The following is an 18,067-nucleotide window of genomic DNA, read 5'->3' as shown; positions in this document are numbered from 1 at the left end:
CTCCACAAAGCAGAGGAGGGGGACAGGGCTCAGGGACAGAAAGGACGGAGCTTGCTGGAAGCTGTTGCTTCCTGTCTGAACTGGCTGATCTGCTTAAAAGGACAACTTACTTGAAGTGGGGTCAGTGTACTTAAAGGGTCAATGCACGTCTCTCTCACTCATTCACACACACTCCCAGCACTTTGGAAAGTCAGTACCCGTGCAGCCGTGCATATGCTGTCTGGACGAGGGAGTTCTGCACTCCAGCTGGATAGCGTGGGCTCATCATCATGTTCAGTTTTTGCAGGGAAAGTGTTTATAGCTACTGCCCTGCATCTATTGTGTTTCCTCCCTCCTGCCTCAGTCCATCATGCCTTGTACAGTGTGAGGCTACATTATCAACAGCATGTTAACCCTTGAGGGCTCAGCTGAGTGCTAGTTCATCATTTAGCAGTAAGGCATTCCCTGGGAAATATCCCACCCTCTGATTTCACCACCTCAACCAAGCGTCACAATCATTCATTGCTGTGTACAATATTAAATTGTTGGTTTAAAATTGTTTAAAACTTATATTGTATATGTATATAATACCTTTTGTCTGGCCAAAAAAAATTCCCTGGAACCTAACCTCCTATTTACATTAATTCTTATGGGGAAATTGGATTTGCTTAATATTGTTTCACACAAAGTTGAATTTTTCAGGAACATAACTACAACATTAAGTGAGGAGTTACTTTACATGCTGAATGCATTGCTTCACAGCGAATATGCATTCCTTAGTCTAAAACTAATTATTCTTTAAGCAATCTTTTAATTTCACTTAAGCTCAGACAAGGCACCCCAGTTCTAAACAGAAATACTGGCGCTTTACTGTGTGCCATGCAATTTCATGGATTAGAGTTATGATCACACATTTTATTTTAAGTATAGAAAGAGGCAGAGAGCTTAGAGTCAAGAGAAAGAAAAGAACTTGTCACAGTTAACTCCATTTAATCCCACTCAATATTGGCTTAGCAATCAAGATGCCAACCTAGGTGCACGCGTAGGTTACAGAGTTAGTAAACAGTTACTTTTCTTGGTAGGATGCCTCTTGAGTTTATCATCGGAGTTAAGAGGGGCTCTTATGTTTACGGTGGCGCATGGTGCTGTCTGGCTATGTAGCAATCACCAGGGCATGTGAAACCCGGGAAAGCAATGGGCTAGATTATCAACCTTTTACAGAAGGAACAAAAGGCCAGCAGTTATCAGGCTAGAACTGCTATTAGGTCCTGCCTCGGGAGGAGATATAGCCCTGCTATGAAGCAATGACTTGCATGATTGCCAGCATTTTTATTTTCTTCAAAACATGCCACTTAATTCAATTTATCCTCCAAAGCCACAAGCTTCACTCTGCTGCATTTGCAAAGAAGAAAATTAAACCTAAAATCAACAGCTCTGGCCTTTGGCTCACTGTGATTTTCCCAGCAGTAGTAAGAACGTATGAGATGATAGCAACAGGAGCCATGCGAGAGCTCCTGATGTGTCTCAAGTTGCAGCACAAGATTACAATCTGCAATGATACCCTCAGATGATGAGTTTTAGTTCAGTCATCTGTGATTCCCGTCACAATCACCTTTAGCATGAGAGTGACCAATATATTATCATGCAGCTTTCAGTCATTGGAATAGATCACACACACCCTCTGTGAAAGAGAGCTATCTGCAGCTGAATGTCTCACGTGCTCTAGTTCAGTGGTTCTCAACCAGGGGTCCAGGGCCCCCTGGGGGGCCACGAGCAGGTTTCAGGGGGACCGCCAAGCAGATCCAGCATTAGACTTGCTGGGCCCCAGGGCAGAAAGCCGAAGCCCCACCGCATAGGGCCCGAAGCCCCATCACCCGGGGCTGAAGTCAAAGCCTGAGCAACGTGGCTTCACCAGGCCCCCTGTGGTCAGTGATTTCTATTTCTGATGCCTCTCCTTTTTGTCCCCTTCCTTCTAGGACTGCGGTGAGAATACTGTGGGAGGTGGCATGCAAAGGCTAGCCAGTTTTAAAGACTTGCATTATAAGCCATGTATAAATGGGTTTTGTGTCTGCCCTCCTATGGAGGGAGGGGCCCTGAATCCCTAGTGGGTGATTCTGAGTATTTGCTGAGAAGAGGTTTCTGAGGGTTATGTGTTTATGTCACATGCTTTAACTAAAAGATACTAGAGAGAGGAAAACCTTGCATGGAAGCTCTGGTGGTTCAAGTGAACATACTGTGGAAGCAGGGGTGAAAGTAACTTAAAGGATTTACCGGTACACCAGAATCCTAAACAGGGGCGTAGCCTCATCCAGAAAGGCGTGGCCTCAACAGGAAGAGATGGGGCCTTTCAAGATTTAAAGGCCCTGGGGCTCTAGCTGGGAGCCCCAGAGTCTTTAAATCACCCCAGAGCTACCAGCTGCAGAGGCAGCTTGGGAGCCCCGGGGCTCAGGGGCGCTTTAAAGGGCCCGGGGCTTCCCGCAGCAGCCGGAGCACATCGCAGCGGCTGGAGCCCTGGGCCTTTTAAATCACCGCCAAGGAAGCCGGTCCAGTCTGGCACAGTGTACGGGCTCTTGCTGGTACGCCATACCTGACCGGACTGGCTTACTTTCACCTCTGTGTGGCGGTAGATACTATAGCATTTGTTTCATTTAGTACAGGCTGGATACACATTTGGCCTATGTTTGGGTGCTGTGCCAGCCTCTCCTGGAGGGACCACTGCCACCTGGGATGGGAGAGGACCAGGACCAGTTCTGCCAGCATGCAGACTCTGAGTTTGGAAAGGGCACCACACAATGGGAAGAGAGGGAGAGATTGTTCGGTGCAGCTCCTCACTCCTCCCCTCCACATGCCTTGTTGAGAGCAATCTGCTGAGCCTTGAGCAGCCAACGTCCACCAGCTCTGATTAAGTGTCCACAGCACTGGGAAAGCCCCCTCCCCTAGGCAGATATGAAGGAAAGGGGAGATTAGGAGGAGGCAGCAGTGTTCTCCATTGATTCCCAGGTCCCATTTTCCACCCTATCTTCCTACCTGCCTCCCACTGCTATCAAGGTCTTCTCTGATTGGGGTTTTCCTCCAGCCTTTACCAATCAGTGATTGTACCTGTAGAGTGGGGCTTCTGCTGGGCCCCTTCCCGCAGTTGCCCTTAATGGAGACTTCCTCCCAGCAGCCCATACTGCCCCAGCTTGCCTGTCCCTAGAGCTTTAATAATTAAGTGAGGCACGAGGATGGACAAATAATTATGTAATCATCATTAATAGGGAGCCTTCATCAAGTGGGTGATGAGCTTGAAAAAAGCCCTGGAGTCAGAGGTGCACTGCAGTTTATTGTCATAGAAAGGATAGGCTGCAAAGATTCACCCCATGCTTATCCTTGTCACTTTACCCTGTGTACCCACAAGGAGGCAATTAAGATGCTCAGCTACCATCGTAATGAGAATGGACTCAAGTGCTCGCCTTTAAGCAGGGCTTTGGAGCAGAGCCCAGAGCTGGAGCGTGGAGCAGCTCCGGAGCAGTAGGGTTTTGCCTGGAACTGGAGCGGAGCCGGAGCACAGCTCCAAAGCCCTGCCTTTAAGCACCCATGTTTGAAAATTTCAGCCTAAATGACTTGCCCAAAGTCAGAGAGGGAATCAGCAGAGTCTGGCTTAGAATTCAGGAGCAGTATCTGGCTCCTAGACCTGTGATTTGACCATTAGAACACACCCCCGTGCAGACCACAGCACTGCCACATTCACTTACGGCGGAGGAGCTGCAACATGAGTGGGTAGCAGTCAAGGGAAATGAGGCAGGCAAAAATCTCAAGCATGAGCCTCTCACCAGGATGATGCTTCATCATAAAGCAGATGTGATGGCTTGTTTTCAACCAGCCTATACAGATACCTATTGTCATTTGCTTTTGCATTTCAATTTAGCAGTGCATTAAAAATCCAGAAAACAGGACTGGACTACTCAACATGCAAGAGCTACCAAATGAGACACCTGTCAAAACTAAGAATTTTATGGCCTACCACCTTGACAGCATCCCTTTAATTGCATACTATGGCCTGGAGATGATCAATGGTAATGAGTTAAATATTTCAGAATAAATTAAATATTAATTCAACATCAGATACCTCTGGGTGATTATGTCACTACTACCAAACCTCTTGGAACAATATGTTGCTACATAGAGCTGTCTGCCTGAAACTAGAAGCATGGGGAGGGAGACCTTTATTCAAACACATCTCAACTTCAGAGACCTTTCAGTCTGTGTTTAGATCACACAGTGTGAGCAAATTTAATGGGGAGAGGAGAGGTTTGAGTTGATCTGAGCTGTTTTGCTGATCCCCAATTATTTGTGGTCCAATTTTCAGAAGTGGTGTTTAATTTTCAGTGCATCACTTCGAGTGCCTAATGCATTGGCCAAATTTTTCAAACCTGAGTGACTAATGGCCTAAGTGTTATAGGTGCTTAGCAAAGCCAGCTCTCGTTGACTTTCACTGGAATGTGGGTACTCAGCACCTCTGAAAATCTGGTCTCTAAAGTTGGGTTCCTAAAATTAGAGGCTACCTTTGAAAATCTGGGCTTTGGTATTTTAGTAACTCATTGATTTTCACTTCTTGTGACACTTCAGTGTTAATTGACAAGTTTTATTAAGTTGGTGGACCTAAACTAATTTACATCAGCAGAAAAGTTGGCCCAATCAGTCCAGAATTGCACCAATTGACTGTAGTGCACAGACCATGGTTCTACTAAAGTTGTTCCATGGGAAGAAAAAACTGTTTCCATAGTAGCTTGCTTTGCTGATTTTGTTGTGAGCTAATGGCTTTGTGCTAGGCAGCCCAAAAAAGGGCATCTCAAAGAAAGTGCCTGAAACTCTGGCTACCCATGAATCCATTCAGCACCATGCCCTATTGCACATGGAGTGAGGAGAGTACAAGAGACTGGGAAGAGAAGTATAAGAAGTGTTTTGTGCTATTTTTGTACTGTATATTTTTATTCCCAATTATTTCAGATATGAATGGAAAGGGTCAGAATCTTAATGTGCTCTCTTTTTATATCTTAATTGTATCCTAACTGTGGAAAAGCACTAAGAGGAGATTAAAGTGTTAGAATTGTTCTGGTTTGTCAGCAGTTGAGGAATTAGTTGGCAGGAGGAGGATAAATTTCTGCCTAGTTTTATTAAATGTAGCTGTGGGTGCTCATGTTAAGAATTTTGATAACTTTCATATGAGTTTGTTACTGCAGGTGATTTGCTAGGTATCGAGGGACCCAGAGCCAGGCAGCCTGTAAGAGGGGTATATCTGTGAAGGGGATGCTTTAAAATTAAGTGGGGCTCAGAGCCACAAAACTTCCTCATTCATCCCAAACCATCAGCAGCTCCCATTCTCTACACATCCAGTTTCCCTCCCCTACACCACTCCTACTCCAGCTACCTTTGCTGGACTCCTTGGATTTTTCTGGTCTCCCCAAACAGACCTTTCCTTCTAATACTAGAAGTCCTCCTCCCCTTAATCTTCCCTTCCCATGCCCCACCTCTTGGAAAGACACTTTGGTTGACTAATTGCTGCAGAAGACCCCTGCAGAGAACTAGCCTTGAATCCTAAGGATTTTCCCTTTTTTTGTTCCTTTGGGGATCCAGATTCTTTTATATTTCTGTCTTCTTGTCTATTCAGTTCTCCTTGCTGTATGCAAGTACTGCAGAGAGATGAGATAGGAATGTGTATCCCCGTAATTCAAACTGAAACTGGCTGGACTCAGTGTAAAGTTACCAGTCTTGCCAGTGTCCCTTAAAACTTGTTACTTCCCAACACCTATATCAAGAGAGGAACCGGTGATCACTGCTATGGCCCCTAAATCAGGAACCATGATATACTGTCAGCTGCCCTCAAAGGGCATGCCTACACTACAAGTCACCCTTCATTAGGTCAAATTACAATAATTACTGCAATGGCTGATGTCCACACTATCCTCCTTCTCTTGGTGGTGCGTGTCCTCCCCAGGAGTGCTTCCAACTGAAGAGAGGCAGTGGAGAGGGGGCTGAGAGCCAGGGCTCTCAGCTCTGTGCAGCTCCCTGCCCAGAGCCCAGCTGCCCCCCACCCCTGGCTGTTATCTTCCTGCTCCCAGGCGAGAGCGGGGAAGGGGGCTAGCTACCCAGGGTTCCTTCCTGAGCAGGGCCGCAACCTCTGGCCAGCTCACTACTGTGGTTTCCCCTTTCAGGGGGAGCAGATCAAGGTTCCTGCTCTCCAGCAGTCTTCTGCTTCATTGCCTCACAGTGTCACTTCTGCAGTGACTGACAGGGGAACCCAGGCCCACCCTCTTCTCAGGGTTCTGCCTCAGGGACCCTCTACATAGTAGCCAAGGTCCATTCCCTGCAACTCGCTGCCTTTCCCTGAGCCACTTCCATAACTCCTGATTTTCCCCACTCCACTGGGTTTGCCAGTCTCTTCCCTCTCAGGAACTAACTTTCGGCAAAGTGTCTCTGCAGCCCCCAAACCCGCCTCTCTTTTCCCAGGGAGTAACTACAGCTTTTCCCAGCTGCCCCCTTTTGTTGCCAGCCTCCTGGCTTTTGTAGAAGTCCCACCTGTCCCTCACAGGTGAGCTTCTCGCTAATTAGCTGCCTCCAGCCTAAAGTTCCCCTGCTTGTAGCCCAATTAGCTGATTGGGCCCACCTGGCTAGTGTGGGGAGCACACTCCATCACAGGGCCTTCAACCAGATTCTTGAGGAGCAACTAAAACTATTTCTACAGCAGTAAAACTGAACTGACTAGAGAGTGATTTGGCCCCACTAGTGAATCAGACCCTAGTACCCACAGTGTTTCACAAAGCTGCATTAAGCAGGTTTCCTTGAAAACATTGGGAAGGTGTGTGGTGGGGAAAGATAGTGAAAGTTAATGCACTCACCCACATTCATTTCTGGGGGCTAAAATGGACTCAGCTATTGAAGTTATAGCTAACCAACACCCTGCTTATCAAAGCAATTCCGTAAACCTGCAACAGCCCCATTTCACCCCTTTGCATGGCTTGGATCTCCTTAGCAGAACATATGGAGACTAGCCTTCTGTGAAGAAGGGAAACATGCGTTTTTAGTGCATATTGATGTTCGTTCACATTGGCCTGAGGTGGTGCAGATGTCAAGCCCAACCACAGCCAAACAAATCGGAGGTGTTATGAAATATCTGTGCTACTCATGGGTTGCTGCCAGGGCAGCTAGTTTTGGATTAACAGGTTTTAATTGCCTCTGAGCTCAGACGTTGTGTAGTCAGGAACAGGAACATCAAACTTCCTAGCATATAGTTTGCAGAATGCAGAAAAGGTTGGGAGAGAATTTTAAAAGAGTAGTAGAAAAAAAAAAGAAAGAAAGAAAAAGATTCAGAAACATAGTATCTCAAATTTTTGCTTTGTTATAAGAATGCATCCCCATAGCACAACATTTCTAACTGATGTTTCAAAATGCATCTCTGGAAGTACACCATGTGTTAGTCCTGATGCTATATTTTACATATGCAAAATAATACTTAGCTCTTACAAAAGTACTTCCCATCAGTAGATCTCAAAGCACTTAGGAAGGAGCTAAGGGAAACTGAGGCACAGGAAGAGGAAGCAACTTGCCCAGGATCACCCAGCAGACCAGTGGCAGAGTCAGGAATAGAACCCCAGACCTCTTGCACTGAATGATTCCCTGAATTTTTGTTGTATCATCTGATCACTTGCAAGACTTTGGAAACCTACAAAAATGAAACTAACAACTTAGCAATGTGCTCTCTCTTGGCTCTTCTGCATCCAGTGCATTCAGCACCTTCAAAATGTCTGTTTTGGGGCAGGCGAGGCAGGAGAAACGTAGGCCAAATCCTCACCAGCAGTAAATCCGCATTGCCCCACTGATTCGATGTGAAATCCTAGCCCACTGCAGTCAATGGTAAAACTCCCATTGACTTCAATAAGGCCAGGATTTCACACCTGGCTTGTAGGAGATAAGAGTGCTTCAACCCCACTATTTTCCTTCCTGTTTCCCTGGGGGATTCAGACATCTGCTTGGGCTCTACACTGGAAATGAGGAATAGCAAAGGAGAACATCACATTTAATGGGTCTGCCAGTGTTGGATCAGGAGAAGGTGTGGGTCAGTTCATTGTTCAGACAGTGGCATGATAAGTGTTATTTTCAACATCCCAAAAGCTGGTTTTATAATTCAAGGTTTACAACTCACCTCGAGTTTAGAGTGCCATTTTCATGGTACATGTAATAAAACCCTCAACTAGGAGCTTCCAACCCTAACACAGACAGACTCCAAGCAGGAATTAAAGCCTACCACAACTGTCTGCATCATCCTGAGGAGTAACAGCAAAAGGAACCCAAACCTACACTGGCAATACTGGCATCCTTGCCTCTCATACACTTTCATCCTTCCCTCCCCCAACAGCTACCATGGGGACATGACACATCATTCAGTGACTCCTGTGACAATAGTGTTGCAAATCAAACTGAGACATGACATCACACCAGAGGTGGTGACATGAGACAAGCTCATGACACAGCTAGCTGACTGAAGAGCAGCACATGGGTAAGCTACATTTTATTATTTTGGGAGTACCTACAAGTAATGGGGAGCTACAGACCAACATCACAGGGGTTGAATCATTCTAGCACCCCCTATTTTTAACCAATCTCCCAGCCCAACTCTCTGGCCAAGTCACATTTCAAACTCAGTCCCCTTCCAGGGTAAGGAAAGTCCAACTGAAAATCCAAATAAACACCCAAAGAAACAGTTCTTCTGCTCCCCTTGTGCTATGCTGAAGTTCTCTGCTCTTCACCCCTTCTCCTGTGCCCTGCAGAGTTCTTTTGTGCTCCTTAAACAAACAGAGCACTGCCTCCTAGGGCTGTCCCTGAAGGCACATTTTCTCCTAATACATTTCCCCCAGGACACTCCCCTCACCAGGGTCACCCACAGCTTCCCTCATGGTCCTCACTGCTTCTTCCAGACCCTACCTCACAGCCACCTGCTCTCTATAGCCTCTCTCACAACTTCCTTCCCCAGCTTTGTACTCACAAAGCTTTTTATGAGGCCCTGGGTGTTCCCCCCTACTAATACCTGTCCCCATTAGTCCTATCTCCTCAGGCTGAGGGGCAGGTAATTATGATCCAAGTGAGGCTAATTGAACAGGGCTGGCTAACTGAAGGCCTCCTGGCCCTTAAAGGGGCAGGCCATCTTGTTAGCCTATCTGTTCACTGAGTAGCTTTGCCATGTATCAGAGAAGGGCTTGTATAAAGACCCACAAAAGGCAAAAAATGCAGAGGGGAAGGAGGGCAAGAGGAATGGGAAGTGGGTGGTGTAAATAAAAAGAGGAGGAGAAGGAGAGGGAAGATATACTGGTGGGATAGAGTCACTGTGTATATTAGCTTGGGATTAAGCTTGGCCATTCAGTCCCTGAGGGACCCAAAGCACAGTCATTGGGAGGGATTCTTCCTCCCCACTATGGCCTCCATATCTTGCAGCAGTGAATGAGGACTATAGAAGCCTCAAAGCAAATAATACCTCTGAGGCAGATGCTGCATAAGACAGCACCATGCTGCCCTATAACTCTCCCCACCCACACACAAACACCCACTCCTGCAAGGTCCGGTGTCAGGATGTGCTGTGAGCAGCGCTGGGGGGCATATCAGGGCCAGGTGTTGTGCAAAACACTATGGTCATTTTGAGTAGCTCCAGGTTACAGAGCTGATCATAGGCAGGCCAAGCAGAACTGCTATAATTTAGAACAACTCTTTGACCTGTGTAAGTTACAGGGAGAACTGTTCTGCTGTCTGCTCAGGTCCAAATCAAGAAGGTACAAAACTGTCTCAAAGCCACCTTTGGCCTCACCCCCCTGGGCTGTTAGTATTCTCAGGCAAAGAAAGACTAGTAAGAGATCTGTGGAGAGATTCACAGAAATAAGGAGGGGGGAAATAAGAGATTGCAAGTGGAACGAGGTGAAATTTTGGGAGCAAAATGTTTATTCACCAACAAATGCAGTTTGAGTCAAGGAAAACTGTTTGCAAATCCAGGCCAATTTCAGCAAATAGTGTTAGCTGGAAAAAAAATGATTTTTTTTTTAAATAAATAAATGAGACTGTTTTGTTTTGACATTTTTAAAACAAAAAAAATCAACTTTTTGTTTCAAAGTGATGTTTTCCTTTGAAATTGAGCTTTTGTTTAAAAAAAAAAAAAGGTAAAAAATACCTGGAAATTAAAAAGAAAGAAAGAAAGAAAAAAAGAAAGGGGGAAATCAAAATGTTTCATTCAACCCCAATTGTTTTTGTTTTGTTTTGGCTGCTGAACCAAAGAATCAATTATTCACTCAGCTCTAGTTAGAAGAGCCATATCTAAAATAGAGGCAGGAGGGACTCTGGGAAGGAGAAAAGTTAACTGTTTAATTTGAGAAGCAACAGGATATTGAGCTATTTTAGTCTCACCAATGAGCCAACCAACCAACCAATTTACTGTGCTACGTATTTGTAGGTAAAAAGACCTGATTCTAAACCAGGGGTCGGCAACTGGTGGCTCGCGGCTCGCCAGGGTAAGCCCCTGGCGGGCCGGCCCAGTTTGTTTATCTGCCGCGTCGGCAAGTTCGGCCGATCGCGGCTCCCACTGGCCGCGGTTCGCGGTCTCAGGCCAATGCGGGAGGCAGGAAGCCGCGGCCAGAACATCCCAGTGGGAGCCGCGATCGGCCGAACTTGCCGACGCGGCAGATAAACAAATCGGGCCGGCCCGCCAGGGTGCTTACCCTGGCGAGCCGCGAGCCACCAGTTGCCGACCCCTGTTCTAAACCATACTAATCTCTCCCATACACATTGGAATCTACCCCCATATTGTTATGCTTATAAGAAGCACACGGGATCTTTTTTCAGGGAAAAAGGCAATACGCCGCATTTATTGAGAATACAGCAGTTAGCATATGCCTTTCAGTCACACTCACCCCACACAGTCCTGCCAGTTGATGTTTATAGTTACCAGTCCAGAGTCTGGATCATCAAACTAGTGGCCAGCCAGATTGGTCACAGAGGGGAGCCGGGCTCTGTCAGTCATGACCTGATGCTCCTGGAGTTGTGGCAAGATGAACCCAAAGTCCCACGGCCAAGCACCCTGTTCTTATAGTCTTTTTTCTCTGTTGAAGTCTATGGATTTTGCTGTGTCAGTTTGTGACCAGTTACTCCTTAACTGGTGTTATCTTTTGATGTTAACATTCCAAAACACCTCCGAGAGGGTCACCCTGTTCTGGTTTCGATTTAATCAATTGTCTTGTCTTTAGGGGTGGCAGCCTCCACCTCAGGGTCGTCAATCTGCCCTTCCTTAATTATGGATGTGCATTGATGGTTCTCTGGTGTCATTAACAGGGCCAGCTCCAGGCACCAGCAAAGGAAGCAGGTGCTTGAGGCAGCCAATGGAAAGGTGTGGCACCTCTGGGTCTTCAGCGGCAATTCAGCGGCAGGTCCCTCACTTCCTCTTGGAGGGAAGGACCTGCTGCCGAATTGCCACCGAAGAATGAAGCAGCGCAGTAGAGCCACCACCTAAGTGCTTTTTTGGGGGGAGGAGGTGGCGCGGCAAAAAACCTGGAGCTGGCCCTGGTCATTAAGTCTCTTCACTCCTTCCTTGACCATCTGGCTATAACAATGGCCTTCACACCTTATCTTTTCCTGATGCATACATTCCTCATTTTGGAAAGGAGTATATGGTTACTAAAGAGATTAAAAAAGAACCTTACACAACTTAGTTTGCAATGCATACAAGAAGCAAGACCTTATAGCAAATACTGTAATGAAATCTTATCCTAAAACAAAAGGTGATCATAATCAGCTGTAAGGACTATTCTGGTCTATTCCTGCCTTGAAATCAAAAAGGGTGGCTGGCAGGATTATTAATTAATTAAATACATTAATACATTTAATACATACTACATTATTATAACTGTCAATCATTATAATCTCTAATACAAATATAAAATCCTACTCCTACAATATTACATGGTCTTTATTTGTTTGCTGCAAATGGGTTTCATATTTATTAATTTGCTAAACAGCTGTAGTAAATTCATAAATTTTAAGGCCAGAAGGGACCATTATGATGATAATTTAGTCTGGCCTTGGGCATAACATAGGCCATCAAATTTTACCCAGGAATTCCTTCATCAAGACCACAAAATCTGCTACAGCATATCTTTTAGATGCTATGTCAAGGCTCCCCAGAACTACACCTGTATACATTATGATTCCCTTATAAATTAGACTTTCCATATCACAAAGACAGCCAGCACAATGGACAAGCTCAGAAAGGAGGCTAACAACTACCACCAAAGAGAATGGTCATCTCACCCTAGGGTGTTTTCTTCAGGATGGGATGGAGGGATGATAGCAAGGCAGTGTAAAAAAAATTGCACTGACACTGTCCTTTCTGCACCAGACAAAACTCCTATTTCATTCAGGGTGAGGAGGATCAGGCCTTAAATTCACACCAACTATTTTTATGTAAAAGAATTGAAGGTTGAATTCATCAGCAATTCCATCAGTTAGTTTGCTTAATACTCTGTTACTTATTATTAGTGTTCATAAATTAAAATATGGAGCTCTGCTTTTAGTGATTTTATAAAGGGATGACAAACAATAATTTGATAAAGTTGCTTAGTCTTATTTAGCTTCTTTCTAGCCCTCAAACTTCATAACTAATGCTCCTTTGATGATTATTTTGTTCTATAATTTGACTCTGTAGTTGCTGTAGCAGAATATTGCTTTGTCTAACAAGACTGTTGATGGACTATGCAGCAAGTTTACCCAGGGGTTTCCCAGTTGGCTAGATCTTCTCTCCACTTTGCTTCCAACCTAATAGATCGCTTGAAGGATACGATGGGCCTTGTTATCAGAAACCTGCAAGGGAAGGTGGTGGCCTTACCAGAGGCAATCCAGATCCTTCAGGAGCACAATGTAAGAAGACAAAATCACAAGGCATTATGGGAAAAGAATGAGGATATGATCAAGGCCTTCCAGGAGAGAAACAAGGCCTTTTGGGAAAAGAACATGATCCTCTGGACAAAGAGTATGAATCTCTGGGAAAATGTCAAGACCATATTAATGGAGGAGCTGGAGCTCTGGGAAGAGGACCTAGACCAATGGAAAAATGAGCTGGGGCTTTGGAAGAAGGAATTGGACCTCTGGGAGGAGGAACTGGGATTCCTTGCAGAGTAAGAATGGCCACAGGGAGGAGGAAAGAGCCAGTGTAAACTAGTATATTGCCCCAGAAGCCAAAAATTGTGGTTTTATGTGTGTACAATAACTCGTCTTCTTGAGCTAAGAAACCTAATAAAGTATTGATTGAGTTTCAGCATCTCAAGCATCAGAGTGTTTTACATCTAGGTGTGTTTGTATTGCATTCATTCCATTTCCTTGTTTCCATTTCTGCTCTCCTGTGTGAGGGTCAATGTCACACAGACACTATTCACCAACTCAGTCTCTGATCCTTTCACCTGTAAAAAGAGTTAGTGGGGTCTACTAGAGCTTAGTTCTCACGAGGGAGAACGTGTAACCACCAAATTGCTCTTCATCCTAATACAATTAAACAGAACTGTTACAGTGTCAATTATTTTCTTACATACGATGCACTGGAGGTGATGGATATTACTGGCTAATTTTCTTTTAGAATGCAAAAGACCTTATTGCAGCAAATGTGCTGGAGGCTGGACAAGTCATGTCTACTTGGCGATTTCTAAGAACAGGTTAGACAAACACCTACTTGGTCCTGCCTCAGCACAACTCGAGGTCCCTTCCAGCCCTCCCTTTCTATGTTTCTACTTGTGCTCCTCCCAGCTTCCATCTCTTTGCTTTTTCTTGTGCTCAGAGCCCAAGGGCAGCCGGACACTATCCCAATACCACAACTTGCAGGGATTGGCTCTTGGAGCATTCCCGAAAGCCAGATCACTTCCCTTTCACTTCTCATGCTCCTAGATAGAGCAGGTCAAATAGGGAGAAAATAATTTGTGCATACTTATGCAAAGCCATGCATTGAATTCACAGTTCTGCATGGCTAGTGTGGTCAGATTGGAGTCCTTAGCTGGACTACTTACTAGGTGTCTTGTGAAAATGTACATGAATCTTGCCTGTTTTAGTAGGAATGATCATCCATCCAAACTGTAGGGAAATGTCATTTTGTTACGCTTCAGTTATCGAAGCGGAGAGCAAAACCAATATCACGTGACTTCACAATCACACCACACGTGCCAAATAATTAAGAAGCTGCAGTCAGTCTCTGCATTCTGAGATGGAACACTAAGGGTTCTGGATCTTTTAGAACATTCTCATCTTTAGGGTGCATGCACTAATTGCCATGACAGCACTATCCATAACCCAAGAGACTTCAGCAGAGTAGAGAAGAAGAGCAGGTCAGTTCAATATAAATAATACTTAATTACAATTCCATGTCAGGAATGGAAGTTTTAGTTAAGAATTCAGTCTGAGGGGTTAAGAAAGACAGACATTGAAGAGAAGGTTAATTTTCCAGCAAAAAGGGCCTCGAAGCATTTTTTAGCCTTTTTTCCCCAAGCTAATCATGGAAAGGTAGCACCACATAGGGCTGGTAGTAGGCAATTGTGCAAACAATCTGCTGATCACTCAGTCCATCTTGGGAAAGGCATTTCTGATCTATGTTCATAGTAGAGTGAACTCTGAAATGAAATCTCTCCACTAAACTTTTGGAATCCCTCTACTCATTTGAAAGAGCGTCAGAAGTGAAGGAACAGGGGAGATTTTCCTGGACAGACAATATTGAAATAAAATCCCTGTGTTTATATATTATTGTTTTTTACAAGTAAAATTCAGCTCTGTGGAAAGAGTTAGCACAAGGTATTCACACTGCTTCAGTGTCACTAATCCTGCAACATGTGCCCATTGAATTCAAGAGAGCGCTATCCAGATGGACTGCTGACTCTCTGCACTACACATTGCAGGATCAGACCCTTTATCCCTATTCTGTAGGCCTCAGTCAGAGCTAAGGGTGCATCCGCCTGGGGCTGGTTCTCTTCACAGGAGAAGATTTCTCCTTACATTTAGATAATTCAAGATATATTTGCTGTACCTTGATGACATCAATGATTTAGTATTTTTCCAGAGCTGTTATAAAAATATTTGCGCTCAACTTATTCCAAGTTGTTTCTTCTCATCACCTACAGACAATGGGACATTACTGGAATTGTAGGTCCATTTTCCAAACATCGTGGTATTTTTTTAAAATGTTGAATGCAGAAATTAGTTTCAACATCTAAATTACAAGTTGTTGCATCTTAAATTATTTCACACATTTTTTTTATATAAAGACAACGTGTGTAATAAATATTTTTGGCCTTTGTGCAGCACATTCATCCTGAGGAATTCAACATGCTTCAAAACATTCATGAATTCATAATCCTCACAAGCACCAATCTGGGTATTACCATCCCCATTCTGATGCACATAGAAGTTATGAGGCAAATCTGCTAGTAGTGCCAGAGATTTTAACTGGCCTACTTGCAGATTAAGATACATCCTATTCAAACTGAGTAAAGATTGTAAGATCTCAACCTAAATTAATTGTTCAATACAACACAGAATGTAAGGAGCAGATCTGGGAAGAGATCCCAGATTTCCTTGCACAGCATCATCAGCACCTACAAGACTAGTTTTCCAATACTTAACATTAAGAACCACCAGGACAAGAAGTGCTAATAGTATGTCTATAAAAATATCAGCTGTAGCTATAATTTCCTTTAATAAAGTCAGACCCCAATTTTTAACAATACCTTTTCAAATCTGGCTACTTAAATTTATGCTGGTCATGTTAAGGGCCAGTAATTTAAAGGATTTTATTTTATAAAAAGTGATGGTAAGAAAAAAATATGATACAGAGTAGTTGCGTACACAAAATTTTCAAAAGGGACTAGTGATTTGGGGTGCCTCAATTTTTCAGTGCCAAATTTGAAACATCTTAAAGGGGCCTGATTTTCAGAGAGTGGCTGTTCAGCACGTTCTGAAAATCAGGCTCCTTTAAGAAGTCTCAAGTAGGACACCCAAAAGGGAGGCACCTTCTCTAATGTACCTTAATTCAATCCTATAAACTTCATAGCTAATGCTACTTGTTTGATTTCTATTTCTATTTCCTGCTTTAGTGGTCCTGCATGAGCCTTTTCACAGACACCCACCTGCTCAGCTCCTCACACAGGCTATCAGCTAGTGCTCTGTACAGCAGCAAATTTGTGCTCAAGAGGTTCCTTGTTTCACCCAATCATCTCCAAATTCAGCAGTGACTGATGGACCAGAGGAAGCAAAAACCAGAACGAGGGTTGGACTATAGCACCTTACGGGTCAGAATAAACAATGAGACATCTGTCTCACATAACGCAAAGCAGGAGACCAAGAACCGTCTGGCACCCTTTACTAACCTCCGCAAGAAGCACCTCAGCAAGAATCTGAAGGAGGAGAAAAGAACCTTACAAGAAGAGATCAAGGTCTTTTGGGAGGAAAATAAAAATTTCCATGAAGAGATCAAGGCCTTTCAAGGGGAGAACAAAGCCAAATCCATGGGATTAGAGATTAAGGCCTTTAGAGAAAAGAACAAGAACTTCATGGAAGAGATCAAGGCATTTCTGGAGGACAACAAGGCCTTGCTGGAAGAGATCAAGGCCTTCCAACTGAAAAAGAAAGCTTTCCAGGAACAGCTTAGCACCATTCAAGAAAAGATTGAAGCTTTCCAGGAGAAGATCAAGGTCTCTGAGGAGGAGATTGCGGTCTTTGAGGAAAGGAATGAGGCTTTCCGGGAAACAATCAGGGTCTTCCAGAGAAAAAACAAGGGCTTCCAAGAAAAAAATAAGACTCTGCGTGAGAAAAACAAAGCCTTGCAGGAAAAGAATGAAGCTGCCCAGGAGAGGAACAATACTTTCTGGAAGGAATACAAAGCTTTCTGGAAGAAGGACAAGGTCTTCTGGGAGGAGGATATGGCCATCTCAAGGGATAAAATGGCCCTCTGGGAAGAGTACATGGCTTTCAGGGAGAATGATCAAGACCTACAAGAGGAAAAAGGAGCTCTTTGGGACATGGTAGAAGTCCTGTGGGATGAGAAATATGCCCTGTGGAAGAAGGTACACAGCCCAGCAGGAGAAGAACTATCTCAAGCTGCAGAGAACAATGCTGATGGTGATCATGGTCCAGCTGTACATACTATGACAAACGCTCCAGAGGGACCAAGGCAGGTCTAGAGGAGTACCTTGCTGCCAAGCACGGGGTTCCCATGTGTACTGAAACACACATATATATTTGCTCCTTTGACCTCAGAAGCTTAATAAAGTCCTGATGGAGCTTTAGGAAAAGGAAGCGTCAGAGTGTTATTTTACCCTTAGGTATGTTTTTATTACATTCATTACCTTCAGCTGTGTCACAGTTGGACTGCCGGTTGGGTGAAGTTTCCCATAACCAAAATTATTTACTGTTGTTCTAAAAATAGTTGAGAATTGGATACACACACACACATACACACACGTACACAAAAAAACTTCCTTGCAGGTACAGGTTTCCTTAATCCCACTGCAGATGGCTGAATTTCTTTTTAAAAACGTTTACCCAAGAAATTAAACTGCAAAGTCTGATTTCCTATTATTCACATTGCAATTTGTTTATGTTTTTTGTTATTTTCATGTATTCCGATCACTTCCTGATATTTGTAAAATATTCATGGGCAGAGTTGGTTGAAATTTTCTGAATTTTGATTATAAATTAAACAAAATGGGATGAAATTTTGCAACTATTTTTGCAAAAATATCATCTCCTTTTTTAACCACTCTGTGATGGGGTGTCCACCCCACCCAGGACTGGAAGGGGTTAAGGTGGCTGGGTAGGCCTATTAACTCCACAGGCTGCCCCTGGAGGAAAAGACAGGGAGCAGGGAATTGATGACAGGCAGGTTCAGCTGAGCAGGAACAGGTTGGGCGTATAAAGCCAAGAAGCTGTCACCAAATAGAGGCTGCTGCTGAGATAGAGCAGCAGTCATACCCTGGGAAGAGAGAGAGGAGGTATTGCCAGAGAAAGGGGGAACCAGGAGTATAGGAAGGAAGCAGTCCTGGGAAGA

The 18,067-nt window shown here is 44.3% G+C and overlaps 2 protein-coding genes and 1 long non-coding RNA gene across 5 annotated transcripts in view; 2 read left to right on the top strand and 1 right to left on the bottom strand.

Moving 5' to 3' along the window:
• The window catches only part of LOC123343563, a 66,229-nt gene extending 55,280 nt beyond the window's left edge, over positions 1 to 10,949 (bottom strand). For both annotated transcript variants that reach the window (XR_006572277.1, XR_006572276.1), the window contains exon 1: positions 10,908 to 10,949. This is a non-coding gene — a long non-coding RNA (uncharacterized LOC123343563). The remainder of the gene's footprint in view (positions 1 to 10,907) is intronic.
• Positions 8,291 to 13,219, top strand: LOC123343560 (coiled-coil domain-containing protein 70-like). 2 transcript variants are annotated; one of them, XR_006572274.1, is made up of 2 exons: positions 8,291 to 8,515; positions 12,695 to 13,219. XR_006572274.1 is itself a non-coding variant. In XM_044978693.1 (2 exons), exons 1-2 carry the CDS (start codon positions 8,512 to 8,514, stop codon positions 13,165 to 13,167), a joined length of 360 nt encoding a protein of 119 aa, XP_044834628.1. In that variant the 5' UTR covers positions 8,370 to 8,511; the 3' UTR covers positions 13,168 to 13,219. The 2 variants fall into 2 exon arrangements, 1 of the variants encoding a protein (XP_044834628.1); XM_044978693.1 differs by having other exon boundaries at positions 8,370 to 8,515; positions 12,812 to 13,219.
• A 1,019-nt stretch (positions 13,220 to 14,238) lies between these two features.
• Positions 14,239 to 17,470, top strand: LOC123344463 (coiled-coil domain-containing protein 70-like). The gene is made up of 2 exons (XM_044980717.1): positions 14,239 to 14,357; positions 16,116 to 17,470. Exon 2 carries the CDS (start codon positions 16,257 to 16,259, stop codon positions 17,199 to 17,201), a length of 945 nt encoding a protein of 314 aa, XP_044836652.1. The 5' UTR covers positions 14,239 to 14,357; positions 16,116 to 16,256; the 3' UTR covers positions 17,202 to 17,470.
• Positions 17,471 to 18,067: the final 597 nt, after the last annotated feature.

This window comes from Mauremys mutica, chromosome 11 (assembly GCF_020497125.1).
Source record: "Mauremys mutica isolate MM-2020 ecotype Southern chromosome 11, ASM2049712v1, whole genome shotgun sequence".
Taxonomy (NCBI): Eukaryota; Metazoa; Chordata; order Testudines; family Geoemydidae; genus Mauremys; species Mauremys mutica.
The sequence above is the reverse complement of the archived record's forward strand: the minus strand, read 5'-3'. Positions and strand labels throughout refer to the sequence as shown.